Source organism: Sciurus carolinensis, chromosome 15, assembly GCF_902686445.1.
Source record: "Sciurus carolinensis chromosome 15, mSciCar1.2, whole genome shotgun sequence".
Lineage (NCBI taxonomy): Eukaryota > Metazoa > Chordata > Mammalia > Rodentia > Sciuridae > Sciurus > Sciurus carolinensis.
Genome location: NC_062227.1, coordinates 61,135,125 through 61,150,097, shown reverse-complemented (window position 1 = coordinate 61,150,097; position 14,973 = coordinate 61,135,125). Strand labels below are relative to the sequence as shown.

At 37.7% G+C, this 14,973-nt stretch overlaps 1 protein-coding gene across 2 annotated transcripts in view; it reads left to right on the top strand.

The window, feature by feature from the left end:
- Window positions 1-2,438: 2,438 nt before the first annotated feature.
- The window catches only part of Mbd2 (methyl-CpG binding domain protein 2), an 81,748-nt gene continuing 69,213 nt past the window's right edge, over window positions 2,439-14,973 (top strand). Inside the window, exon 1 of one of the 2 annotated variants that reach the window (XR_007105193.1) lies at window positions 2,439-3,069. Coding sequence is in view for 1 of the 2 variants with exons in the window: in XM_047526547.1 (XP_047382503.1) it covers window positions 2,525-3,069 (545 nt within the window). In the remaining variant the exon portion in view is untranslated. The remainder of the gene's footprint in view (window positions 3,070-14,973) is intronic. The other variant, XM_047526547.1, reaches the window with a different exon arrangement.

The window sequence follows — 14,973 nt, the reverse complement described above, 5'->3', positions numbered from 1 at the left end:
GTGCACATCTCAAAAACAGCCATTGCGTCCTAACAGTTCTTCTAACTTTTATTCCCTGAATCTTTTCTATATTCCATAATAAAAATACAACACCTATTTTTCTTGAAAAGACTTTTATTTAATGGTTTAAGCTTAGCTTTATGTGCTAAGCAATGAAGGGAAAAATACTTGAAAGAATGGATCATCTTTCAGGGGTGACAGTTGGTGTTTTAGCACCTGTCTTTCTGGGAGGCAGTGATCAGGTTAAATCTCCATTGTTTGTTTAATGGGCAAGATTTCATGCATAATCCTGTCTTGCTTTTATCTTTCACTTTTTCCATAAAATAAGTCAACAAGACCTTTTCCATTGGAAGTGAGATAAATTGAAAAATCTGGTCACAACTTTACAATGTTGCTGTGCTTTGAGAAGTGATGTAAAATGCATTTACCTAGACTTAGAAAAGATTTATTATTTGTTGTTTTAAGAAAAACAAGGGGCTTGTCTCTTAGGCATTTAGCATCTGTTCTCAATGCTTTTAGGTAATCACTCTATATTTCCTTCTTTTATGGGTGAATAAATCACCCCCCCCTCCGCCTTTTTATACTTTGCTCTGTGGTGTTGCAGCAAAAAAAAAAAAAAAAAAAAAAAAAAAAAATTCAAGTGTGACCTAAAAGCTTTGAAATACCTAAATGAGATTTTTCATAATAGAAGGAACATCAAACTTTACTGGATTTGGCAAATGAAATCTAGTAATAGAAGTCAAAGTAATGGCCCTAAATTCATGTGACTTATTCCTTCAAATATGCTCTTATATCTGCTATATATTTGATATATAACCTTGTTAGATGCAACATAGAATGGTAAAATTTTCCAAAAGTATCTTTTTCCCATCTGTTGTCTCAACTATTGTTTCTACAAAGATTTTATGCTCATGCTTAGTCTACAATATTAACTAAGAATGAAATCAGAGTACTCATTTCATTTTTCTCCAAGTTTTATACTTTCACCTGAGCCTTAAATGTTGCTATTCCTTAAGATTCAGTTTTTTTATCCTCTATTATTATTATTATGATTATATTACAATTAATTATGCAAGCTTTTCTTTAGAGCGCTTATTTACTTGCAAGTTCTCCTTTGTCACTTTCATAAACGACTCCTAAATGCACACATTTCCAGTTATAACCTCTGTCCTGATAACTTGACTTTAACATCTAATTCTTTGTTGACCATGTTTCCAGACAGATTTCCTATAGGAAGTTCTTACTATATTTCTAATAAGTGTTCCTTTTTTGTGTGCGGGTGTTGCTGGGACTCAAACCTTTGTCCTTGTGCACACTTCTGAGCCATATCCCCAACCCAATTAATCACTAATCAAGGACACTGAATGTCTTGCTCAAAGACAGACAAGTTTGTGTGTACCAGATTTTACAAATAGAGACAAATCAAATTTCAATTTTCCATTGCCTTAGTTAATTATTTCTATACATTATACTTGGTCTTCAACTTTTAGTTCCTAGCTGTAAAGAAACCCTTGTTTATCTTTAATCTGATTGTTTTATGCTTTTCAGTCTTCCAAATATTTCATATCTTGAATTTCAGTAATTTCTACAAATATTAAATTAACAAAATTCTAAAATTCTGTAAATTTTAAATGTTTCCTTAATCTATTTGCCATTACTCTTGAATAACTACTCCTGAATGACGAGTTAGCAAACCCTGATGAATTCTACATAGATTCCTAAAGGCTGGTGATAAAGTTGGACTTTCAACACAAGGGAGTATTTACTAAGTCAAAGGCCATTGATTTTTGTGTTAAGACAAAGAAGTTTTAAATTAAGATCCCAGAATATTTGGTAAATTTTAGATGGATTCAGAGATGCTAGTCATTTTAAGAAACTAGAAGTAAACCCCATGATTGGAGGGAATATTCCAAGTTATCGTTTTCTTTCCCACGAACTTATAAAATCCTAGGAGAACCGGTCAAGGGCCCTGAAGCCGGGCTCTGGAGGACACTTCCTCATTCTTTCATTCCGAGTTCCCCGAGAACCCTTGGCTTTAGAGGACCGTAGTATCCGTTAAACGAACAGCTGGGTTAGTAAATACAAAGTAGGATCTATTTTGCTTGCTGTTCAATAATGGGGAAGCAAACACCGGTAATACCAAACAACGGGGGAGGTTAATCGTATTGGAAACACTGTAACCACCCTCTTCCAGACACTGTCACTAGCAACTCCGGCGACCCGCCTTCCGGGCTCCGCGAGCCTCGTGGGGGCGGGGGCCGGAAGGGCGCGGCCCGGGACGGAGAGGGCGGGGCCCGGGGGCGTGTCCCCGAGGAGGCGGAGACAACATGGCCGCCCGAGCTCTTGGAGGACCTAAGAGGCGGTGGCCAGGGCCACGCCCCGGGCGGGAGGGCCGCTCTGTGCGCGCCCGCTCTATGATGCTTGCGCGCGTCCCCCGCGCGCCGCGCTGCGGGCGGGGCGGGTCTCCGGGATTCCAAGGGCTCGGTTACGGAAGAAGCGCAGCGCCGGCTGGGGAGGGGGCTGGATGCGCGCGCACCCGGGGGGAGGCCGCTGCTGCCCGGAGCAGGAGGAGGGGGAGAGCGCGGCGGGCGGCAGCGGCGCTGGCGGCGACTCCGCCATAGAGCAGGGGGGCCAGGGCAGCGCGCTCGCCCCGTCCCCGGTGAGCGGCGTGCGCAGGGAAGGCGCTCGGGGCGGCGGCCGTGGCCGGGGGCGGTGGAAGCAGGTGGGCCGGGGCGGCGGCGTCTGTGGCCGTGGCCGGGGCCGTGGCCGTGGCCGTGGACGGGGCCGGGGCCGGGGCCGGGGCCGCGGCCGTCCCCCGAGTGGCGGCAGCGGCCTTGGCGGCGACGGCGGCGGCGGCGGCTGCGGCGTCGGCAGCGGTGGCGGCGGCGCCCCCCGGCGGGAGCCGGTCCCTTTCCCGTCGGGGAGCGCGGGGCCGGGGCCCAGGGGACCCCGGGCAACGGAGAGCGGGAAGAGGATGGACTGCCCGGCCCTCCCCCCCGGATGGAAGAAGGAGGAAGTGATCCGAAAATCTGGGCTCAGTGCCGGCAAGAGCGATGTCTACTACTTCAGGTACCCCCCTGAGGGCGGGGAGGGGGCGACGGGGTCAGGCCGGGGTCAAGGGTCAAGAGCTGGCCAGGTCGGGTGATGCCAAGATGGGAGCAGGGGCCCCAGGGGTATGTGGCAAGGACAGGCAGGTCTGGTAGTGGAAAGTGTCTGGACCCTTGGATGAGATTTGACCCCAGCGTAGTGAGAGGCAGTGTCTGAAACGTAGGGACGTCTTTTGTCGAGGCGTCAGGGAAGATAGTTTTGAAGAAGGGGTTACTCTGGCAGGGATGGTTAGTACATTGAAGGGTTAAAAAGAAGGTGTAATTCATCGAAACTATAAAACACAGTCACCGTTGGCTCTTGTCCCAGCCTGTCCTAGATTCATCATCGCAAGAGTTGTTTAATCATGCACATGTAGAAGAATTAGCTATCTATAGGAACAAGGTTTCAGTTACTTTCGTGGGACCCAGGAAAGTTTCATACGAAGTAGCCATTTCGAATGACTGTAGTTTCTTTTTTATTTTGAGCTCCTTGGTGTTGCAGAACGTGTTCTCTTTTGACAACGGAAACACTGTACTAAGTTGTTAGACGCCTAGATCAGCATTTGCCCCTCAGGGAACATTTGGCAATGTCTGGAGACATTTATGGTTCTCACACCTGGGGAGGGGCTGCTACTGGCATCTAGCGGATAGAGGCCAGAGATGCTGTCCTAAAATACATAGGACAGCCCCCGCAGTAAAGAGTTATTTGCCCCCAAATGTTACCAGGGTAAGGTTGAGAAATCCGGTTTGAATACTATTGTTTTCCACCTTTTGTAGTCTTGCAGTCCTGTGGTTATGATGTTCATGTCCTTAGTTTGTCTAACAGAAAACTCAGAAAACTGGCTATTGATACCAGAGGAATTATCTTATAAACAAATTTTTGGAATTTCTTTTAAGCCTTTCCATTTATAGAAGACGGTATTAACATGTTGTATCTAGTGGTTTGGAGGACCGTGTTTATGGACTGAAGCTTTTTTCAGGGAATGTGTTTGAGGTTGGAGCCAGTTAGCCATTAGAATAATGTTATGAATAATTTCCCTTCTGTCATTCTACTGGGAAAATGTGTATATGTGTATATACACAGAATGTTTATGAATTGCAGATTCTCAGATTTAAAATAGATTACACAAATGTCTATACAGATGTACATACAAGAATGATAACTTTTTTTTTTTTTTTTTTTTTTTTTTTTTTGTGGTGCTGGGGATCAAACCCAGGGCCTCTGGCATCTATAGGCAAGTGAACTGTCTACCCAGTCCCTGAACATATTCTTGAAGGCTGTCAAATATATGGATGAGTAATTTCTGTAAATTTATTTCACCCCTTTAAGTTAAAAAAAAAATTAAAAAGTCATGTTGCACTAAAACTTGTTTTAATTTGAGACCATTCATCTTGAAGTCTGAAATGATGAAATGAAAAACTTATTTTTAAAGCATATGTGATTATTTTGAATTTCCCTATGATTAAATATTTGATTTAATGCTATGAAGTTTTTGTAGTTAAAAAAGTTTCTTTTCCCAAGTTCATTTGTTTCCTCTAGTGCTATTCACAATTGTTCATTTTTGCATGTTCTTTCATTTATAGCACATTCTATTTTCTAAGTAGGCAGTCTGCATAACCTTCTGTGAACTGTGGGCTGATGTCTTGTAGGCAATTATGTTTGACAAGAATATTCTGTATTTGGAATTGAACTCCGTGAGGAATGGGTCTAGTCTCAGTTGAGCATCTTAAACTTTCAATTTCACTTCCTGTGGCAGTTCTCCTGGGATGTAGTTTGTTTGGTTTGGGGTGACGTATTTGTTCAAACTAACTTTTGGTTATTGCAGTGTTTCTCTCCCCTCCTCTTCCCTCCCATTGCCCTCTATGGGGGTGCTGTGACACGTGCCTATAGTCACAGATTCTTGGGATACTTGGGATGCTGACACAGAGGATCTTTTGAGCCAGGGAGTTCAAGGCCATCCTGGGCAACATAGCCAGACCCTTTCTCTAAAATAACACAACTAGAACTTGGGGCTAGGGGGATAGCTCCATGGTAGAGTGCTGTCTAGCATGCTCAAGGCCCTGGGCTTGATTCCCAGCACTGCAAGAAAATAAAAAGGTTGTTAGTTTACATTTCAAATTGTGGTTAAAACATTTTCCTGAATGTGTTGTCAATATTGGGGGGGGGGTTTGAGAGGGACACTGGGGATCGAACCCAGTATCTTTAACATGTAGGCAAAGGCTCTAACTACCTCTGAGGTACACCCCAACCATTTTTATTTTTATTTTGAGACAGCATCTTGCTAAATTGCCCAGGCTGGCCTTGAACTTTCCTGCTCAGTCTCCAGAGTAGCTGAAAATTACAGGCATGTGCCCCCTGCCTGGCTGAATATTAAAATTTTTTTACAAAATTGGTAAATATTTTATGGCAGAAAAATCTGAATCAATTTAAAACAAACTTTCTAAGCAAATTCATTTTAAGGCAAATCAAAAACCAGTTTAGTGATAATTACTGTATAAACCGAATGTCTTTTTTTTTTTTTTTTTGAATCTTTTTTAGTTGTAAGATCGACACATACCTTTATTTTATTTATTTATTTTCATGTAGTGCTGAGGATTGAACCCAGAGCCTCACACATGCTAGGCAAGTGCTCTACCACTGAGTGACAACTCCAGTCTTCCAAGTGTCTTTTATGAGATGCTGCAGAATAATTTGCTTTTTACTTGTTTTTGCAACATGGAAAGGACCCATTGAACAGAGTTGTGCCACTTGTGTTTAGTTCAGGGATAGAAAGAGAGTTGTCTATAGTTTATTGACTGTCTACAAAGTCTTAGTCACTCAGCAGAATTGTCAACACCCTATCTTAATTTTTGTCTGAGAGGTTACATTCTGAAACAGTAGGATAATATGTAGCATGGTATGACAGCAGTACCATAATTACTTTTACTTGTGACTTTACTTTTACTGTAACTTTAGCTTTCTGTGATGAATGATGGTAGCCCCCTATTTATTTTAAAAGAGGATAAATTCTTTTTCTTTTTAAAGAAAAAAATTTTTTTGTTGTTGTAGATGGACATGATACCTTTATATTATTTAATTATTTTCTTATGTGGTGCTGAGGATTGAACCCAGGGCCTCACATGTGCTAGGCAAGCGCTTTACCACTGAGCTGCAATCCCATCCCCAACACATTGTTTTTCAGCTCACAGTGTTCATGCTTTGCACACTAGTGTCCCCACCCATGTGCACCCCGCTCTACCACTGAACTGCAATCCCATCCCCAACACATTATTTTTCAGCTCACAGTGTTCATGCTTTGCACACTAGTGTCCCCACCCATGTGCACCCCGCTCTTGGAAAAAAAAACCAAAAAAAACCAAAAAACAATAGATCAGAAAGCCCTTGCCATATTAAATAGATGGGTTAAAAGTAAACTCTGTTGTTGGTAATGTAAACACCTGTACCCAGTTTTTCACACAGTTTCTAATAATGCTAACCCTGAATTAACCTGCTCCTGGGGAGATTAATTTAAACTAATCTTTGCCTGTTAACGTAGGGTGTGGCTGACACTTGTTAGTTGGACTGAATTTAAGCTCATGGAGAAAGCTTCACATTTTAGTAGAATATTTTTTGGCTGCTTCTTAAAATTGCCAAGTTCTAATTGGAGGGCATGCCTCTGGTTGGCAGTTAAGCAATATAATAATGCCTTCTGTCAGGATTCTTGATAGTGTTATGGCAGTTCATACATATCATCCAAAGTGTTTTTTAAAAAGGTGTGGTTTGATAAATTATTGAGCCCGTTGGTATAGTTTCTGAAAAAAGTTCATTGCCATCATTTGAACCCATCATTTGAAAAGTAATTTTTAAATGTTCTCTTAGATCCTGTCATTTTTAGTTTTGGGTTCCCTGTATAATACTTCCTGATTGGTAGCTTTGAAATATTTTCCTTTTCATAGAATCCTTGAATAACTCTCTCTTGCCTTTTTTAAAATCAAGTCTAAACTTGTTTTAGACTCTGGATTGTAACTGGGATTAAAGACCTGGGGTCATAATAAACTCTTGTGGTTGCTGTCACAAAATATCATCTGGTTGGGTATTGAAAACGTTTTTGACTCTTACCAAAATTATGGTGCATTTGTACAAGATCACTTCTCTGGAAAAAAAGGTCCAGTGGAACCAGAGAATTAAATAAATGCAGGGAGCACAGGCATAAGAAGAAAAATTAAAATGATTTCACCTTCTTTATATGGAAAGAGGATGCAGATATTATTGAAATCTATATAATCATGAGTAATTTTTTAAAATATATTTTTAGTTGTTGATGAACCTTTATTTTTTATTTGTTTGTATGTGGTGCTGAGAATTGAACCCTGTACCTTGCATATGGTAGGCAAGTGCTTTTCCACTGAGCCACAACCCCAGCCCCATGAGTGATCTTAATAAAAAAAGTAGGAGTCTAGGGAAGGCAGCAGAGCCTAGGGCTTAAGGGGTGTGGAGTTGGTACTCCAACTTCTCAGTACAACTGGTGCCACCTTTGATAACTGTAAGATGACTATAATTGTTACCTGTACCTCATATAAATTTGTAGATCTTTTGAAGGTTTAGATATGTTTAAGGACTGATTAAGAAAACAATTCAATAGCTAACCTCAGTTGTATGGACTGATAAAAGCTTAAAAATTGTATAGGTATATCCCACTTTTTTCTAAAGATTGGTATGATGCTTTGAAGGTCGAAATTGTGAAACAGCAAGGATGTCAAAGTCTAACCAAAACTTTCATCATTTCTTTTGTCTTTAAAAACAAAACAAAAATCCAAATAGTCTTCTAGGTAATATTTGTAGAAAACTGGTTGAATGAACCAGGGAAGTGAATGTGAAAATTGTCATAATTCTTATATATCATTATTAAAATCATGTTGGGTTTCAATAAAAAGCCCTTCCTCATATTACAGATTGAACATCTCTAATCCAAAAATCTGAAATTTGAAATGTATCAAAATCTGAAAATTGCAGACAAGGCAGCATAAGTGGAAATTTCCACTCCTGACCTCATAGGATAGATTGCAGTCAAAATGCACTAAAACCATTGTATAAAATCATCTTTAGGCTGTATGTATAAGGTGTATATGAAACAAATGAATTTTATGTTCCGACTTGGGTCTCATCCCTTAGATATGTCATCATTGTATATGCAAATACTCCAAAACCGGAAAAAATCTAAAATTGGAAATACTTCTTGTCTTTAGCATTTTGGATAAGAGCCTATATATTCTTTCGTTTGTTTGTTTGTTTTTAGTACTGGGGATTGAACCCAGGGGTGCTGTACCACTGAGCTAAATCCTCAAACCTTTTTTTTTTTTTTTTTTGTGGGGGGTGGGGAGCCTGTATCGCTAAGTTGGTTAAGGCCTCTCAAAATTTCTGAGGCTGGCTTCCAACTTGTTGATCATCCCTGCCTCAGCCTTCTGAGTCGCTGTGATGACAGGTGTGTGCCACTGTGCCTGCCTAGCCAGTTTATTCTGGTAATTCCTTTACAGTTAAACCTGGCACTTACTGGATTACTTTCTTATTCGTTACCGTGGAACCTGCGACTTTCTCATATAGCTGTGTTCCTTCCTCCTAAACACGATGCTGAACACATAGATGCTAAATAAGTGTTTACCTGTTGATATTGCACTTCAAATTTTGTGAAACAAGCCTTAAATGACTTCTTAGTTTTTGCCTATGGTGTTGGGCTGAAATTTTTTGAGGAATTTTATTATGGCTTAACATTTTTGAGTTTCTAATTTTCATCACTAATGTGAAGGTATAGTAGAAGGACAGAGAGTCTCTTTCTGGGATATTAAGTATTTGGGATATTGTGAAAATGACAAATAGGATATTCAGAGTACACAGATACAAAATATCAGTGTTTGTATAGTATAGTATAATACCAAAGTGTCTTGTGTGCCTTAGCTCTTATGTATTCTGTGTTACACTATGAATTTTTGTCAACTATTAATTAGTATTTTCATTAGAATTATTTTACATGAATTATATTGGATCTTTGTATCTCTAGAAGGCATGGGTACAATTACCTCCATTTTATAGACGGGAAGTTGGCACAGGGAAGTGAAGTAATATGCTGGAGGTTGTACTGAAGGTAAATGCAGAGTTAAAATCCTGAAACAGGTGTTTTAACCCCAGAATTCTTAAATACTTTTCTGTACTTCCTAGTTCTCTACTCATATTCTCAAACATTGGAACACCTCATGTCCAATCTACTTTATTGAGCTTAGCGTGCAGCTAGAATAATGTATTATTTACTATTATACTTGTATCCTGAAGATGTCAAATTAAAAATTTGATAGTGAAGCCATTGTACCAAAGGATTACCTTCCAACTATGTAGTACTGGAGGAAAAAAAAAGGAAAACTAGTAGTATTTTAACATAATTAAAGAAATATTTTGGGTAATATGTATAATCAGTTTGTTTAGAAATATTCTGTCTCTGATTTATGTTCAACCCGGGAGTAACACTATTATTTCTCAGATATTCAGATAGGCAACACATACCCTAAAGAACAAGCTGTAGCTTTTCATTTCAGAAGCTTTCATTTAAATTAGAAGAAACCAAATTGTTACTTGTAGACTAAATGTAACTTATGAAATAGTTTTATATGGTTGCTGAAGAAGTTCATTTACTGCTTTTAGAGTTGAGATAAAGTTGAAATGTACCCTAAAGATCTTTTAATGGGTACTTAACAACTGAGCCACATCCCAGCCCCTTTTATTTTTTATTTTGAACACTCTCACTAAGTTGCTTAGGGCCCCAGTAAGTTGCCAAGGCTGGCTTTGAGTTTGTAATCCTCCTGCCTCAGCCTCCCAAGCCACTGGTATTACAGGCATGCACCACCACACCTGGCCTAAAACCAATTTTTAGACAAGTTCTTTATTTAGAGAAAGGAAAGGAATCAAATATTATTACAGGCTTGTTTTATAATGTACAGTTTGGCATGCTTTTGTTCTTTTCCTCTTGATATTGTGTGATTGAGGCTTGGGTCCATAAATGAAAGATAGGAGTGTGGTGTGAATTATGCTCTATTGCTTCTCCACCGGCTGTACCAGCACATCTTTTTGTGATATGCTAGAGGAATTTTCATTGAGGTGCAACATTGCCACCTGTCCTACATCTGATTTTTAGAATCTGACATGCAAAATCTCATCTGCCACAATACCCACAATACCTGTATTAGAGGAAATACATAGCTCAAAGGAACTGATGCATATGCTTTCTAAAAATAATCTTCAACTGAAATTGATAGATGATTTTTAAAATTACTTTAAAAATTTTATTTTTGATATGTAGTCATAATTTTTTATAATTTATCATAACAAGCAGGTGATTTGCAAAATGAAACTGATTTTTAAAAAGAAATTTAGTAGGGAGTAATAATTCTTAACTTTTAAATTCATGCTTGAGAATTTCTAAAGACCTGCATGGTAAATTAAAATAAACTAGCAACTCTTATTTTATGGACTTCTTGTTTGGCCTGAAATTAATACTCTGTAGTTCTTTCTTATTGTTCTTTTATTGCCCTGAGCCATTTCTACTGAGAATTGACTAGGAAAATTGTAAAGTGGATTTTTATTTAATTTCATCAGAACTTCTCAAAATTAAATTTCCCATGAAGGAAAATAAAAAGTATGGAGTAGAATAAAATTTATCTGTGGATATCATGATTTTGCTGTCATCTTCCTCATTATAATATAAATTTAAACTCAGTTTGGGAATGTAATGTACATAAACTCTATGCATATAAAATTTAAAATTAGATTTAAAAACTTATTAGCATATGTCATATTTATTTTTATTTATTTTGGTACTGGGGATTTAACACAGGGGTATTTTACAACACTGAGCTCCATCCCTGGTCCTTTCTGATTTTTATTTTGAGTCAGAGTCTCACTAAGTTGCTGAGGGCCTGGCTAAATTACTAAGGCTGACCTGGAACTTGTGATCCTCTTGCCTCAGCCTCCCGAGTGACTGGGATTACAGGTGTGCACCACTGTGCCTGCCTCTAGAATTTGTCAGGAAGTATTATGAGTGATTTACAAAAGTGAGATGATGAACCACATCCCCTTTTAAAGATTTTTTTTTCATTTTGAATGCTGTTTTTTGGTGTGTTTTTTTCCCTTTGTTCTTTGTACACTGCAAGAATCCATAAAGCAAGGAAGAATATCCTTAAAATTCTTTTTAAGCAGGATATGTTCATTTTAAAAAGTCTTTCCCAGAGACTATTAGAGAAATAGGCTCCCCGTATGGCATTTTGAGTATAATTCTGTTAATGCTTATATTTGCTTTAACAACTGGTTAGCAGATCTTTGTCATCTACCAGATTCTGAACCTCCTTTGGTAGGGTCTTGTTTGGATTCATTTTGTATCTTCTATCTAGCATGGTCCCTGGTATGTGGAAGGTTGGTAATATCTTGCTGAATGAAGCAAATGATTAATATGTTTCTGTATTAAATCTGAGAGACTGGTGGTGAATGCTGGCTGTAGATGGACTGACTACATACACTATCTAGGCTGTCCTGTGTCCCCTTGCTCTACCTAGCATCTGCCTTGTGCTAAGTCAGCTATACAGATATTGTTTAGCTGAAGTAAATACTATTTTTCTTTAAATTTGTGTGTATGTAGTATTTATTGGTATACAATATATGTAGATTTTTAGATTTGAAGGGAGTTATAGAACTTCCGATTTCCTTTTTAATATTAGAAAAGCATTCTTTTATCCTTTGCTTAAAAAACTTCTATCATCAAAAATTTCTTTTGAATTATTTGGGAGGATAATATTTCTTTTGCTATAATTGTGAAGGTGTTGGTTATAGTATGTTAAAAGTGGAGTGATGTACAATAAAATGATAGAAAAATGTAGAAGTGGATATACAAAATATATGTTGCAACTTTTTATTATTAGATTCCAGTCATATGTTTACTTGTCAAGTTAACCACAGTCTCTAAATGCTTCCCCTGCACTTGTGTACTTATTTGGGGACCATCAATCAGCCCTGATTTAGAGTAAAGAATGGGGACTTTTGAATTGGAAGAGTGGGACTTGAATTGTTCTTTACTGCTTTAACATGAACATGTTTTTAATTTTTCTATAAACTTCTGATTCCTCAAATGTAAATTAAGGGTAAAAATTCTACCTCATGGAGTTTTGAGATTAAATGAATACATGTAGGGCATTTGGTAGATGGTCAGTCAGGTTAATAAAATGTTAGTTCCTTTTTCCTTACTTAATTTAACCCATCAAGTTAAGTAGACACATGTATTTGGTAATTATGTGAATATTTATAGTATTTTATATATTTTAAAGTGTGATTGTGATTCAGGCAAATTCTAGGTAATAAACATTTATCAGGACTTTAAAAAATAATACACTTTTTTGTTGTAATTTGTGCTCCATGTAGAAAATAGAGAAATTGTCAAATAATATGGAGAAGAAAATGACAACCATCTTATTCCCCAAAGAGCCACTGTGAATATTTTAACTGTTTTTCAGACTTTTTTAGGTACATTTTTCTGTGCATATATGTATGTATTTTGTGTGTGTGTGTGTGTGTTTTCAGACACATACTTTAAATTATGGGAAAATTCAAACATAGGTACAGGTAGACAGGAAAGTATAATGAATTCCCTATGCTTATCATTCAGTTTTAACAGTTATCAACTCTTGGCCAATCTTGTTTTATCTCTGTCCACCCCCAACTCTATTTTGAAATAATTCTCAAATGCATTTAATTTCTGACATTTCTATGGCAGTGTCTCATCCTAGATTCAAAATAAACAGTATTTTTCTTTTTTGTTTTCAGAAAACAAGAGCCTTAAAGCTGTGCGATAAAATTAGTTAGAATTCTAGATTTATTCATTTTTCACATTTTAGTCACCTTGGTCTTTTGGTTTTCTTTCTTAACAAATCAGATGCAGAGGTAACATAAATAGCTACAGTAATATATTGTTTACGTGTAATTTTTTGTCACATTAAGTGCTACTTTATGAAATGATATTGATACAGAATTTGGTTTATATAAGCCTTTTATATCTTGTAAAATTGTGACTTCCTTAAACATCCATGTTGAAGGAAAAAAGGAATGCTGTCACATCTTAGCCACCAAAGAAATTTTTCCTTATTAATAATTTATACTTCTCCACCTCCATCACCACAGCCAAGGAAATTGTTTAATGATCAGATATACTTGTCCAAAGTCTTGATATTTTTAAAAACTGCTTTCCTATTTTCAGGGGAAAGAGCTTGCATGCTTTTAGTTTACATTTAAACATTTTATTGTAGAATTTTTCAAATGTATATTCAAAAGTAGAACTGTACAGAGCCCTACCCAGCCTAACTGTTGGTCAGCACATGGCCAATCTTACTGCATCCCTGTCTCACCCAGTAATCCACTACCCAACCCAGCCTTCAGTATTTGAAGCAAATCTGATCATACAATTTCATTCATAAAAAATTACTTCAATAGCTATCTATGAAGATGAGATTTAAACTTGTGGAAGCTTTGTAACCATATGCAGCTCTATTGCAGAACTAGAAAACATTTGCCTACTGTAGGAAGAATTGCTATTGTTTGTTTCTGTGGAAGCTTTTTGGTAGAGATAGGATATTAGATGGATTGGTATTTTGGGATTCTTGGATATTGGAGGTAAAGTCATATACTGTGGACTGTGTTAAAGACCATTACAAACCATTCAACCTATTCAGGATAGAGTGAATAAAAAAATCAGTATGACTGGAGCAGAGGTCACTAGGTAGTGGAAAGTAGGGTTGAAAGGTGAAAAGGAGGCCAGATGGAAAAGGATCTCAGATGAATTGCTAAGATATTTGGCTTCCTTTTACTAATGGGGTAAAGTTTGTTGAAGGTATTTATTTATTTATTTGCCATTCTGGTTATTGAACGCAGGGTTGTTCTACCACTGAAGTACATCCCCAGCTTTGTTTTTAATTTCTTATTTTGAAACAGGGTCTCTCTAAGTTGCTAAGGCTGATCTTGAACTTGTGATCCTTCTGCCTCAGTTTCCCAAGTTGCTGTGATTATAGGTGTGCACCACTGTGGCTATTTTTTTAATATAATTTTTAATCAATATATACAATTGTACATACTTATAGGGTTATTTTATTAATTTTAAATTTAAATTTATTTTAACTGATATATAAAAACTACAAATAGATCATACATACATTTTTATTTGTTCTAATTAGTTATACATGACAGTGAATGCATTTTGACACAGTGGAAACAAATGGAGCATAACTTCTCATTCCTCTGGCTGTACATGGTACAGGGTCACACTGGTAGTGTAATCATACATTATACATGTATTTTTAGAATCAAATTTATATTGAAGTCTTTTTAAAGAGGAACTATGGTCAAAGTGGTATTTTAGGAAGAGCAGTGTGGATAGCTTAGAATGTGAAGAGTCTAGCAAATATCAAGTCAGCTAGTCTGTCATGGTTTATTTAGACCTGAGATGATAAGGACTTGCATTGGACAGTGACAATAGAAAGGAAGGATAGGCCCAAAGGTGATTATTTAATAACTGATTCAACACAGGAGATAGAAATGACATAAAATAAATCATACAAAGATAAGAACAGATAGAGGACTGGGATATAGCTCAGTTGGTAGAGTGCTTGCCTCAAATACACAAGGCCCTGGGTGCAGTCCCCAGCACCACACACACACAGAGAAAGAAATATGTCAGAAGGAGGGCTTCTATAAAGAGGGCTTAGGATGGTCTATTTTAGGAAAACCATACATTTAAAGGTCAACCATACATTTGAAGGAAAAGAGTTGTGAAGGGGGAATGAGGAGCTGACTTTTAAATTTTTTTTTTCTTTGTGGGTGTGTTTT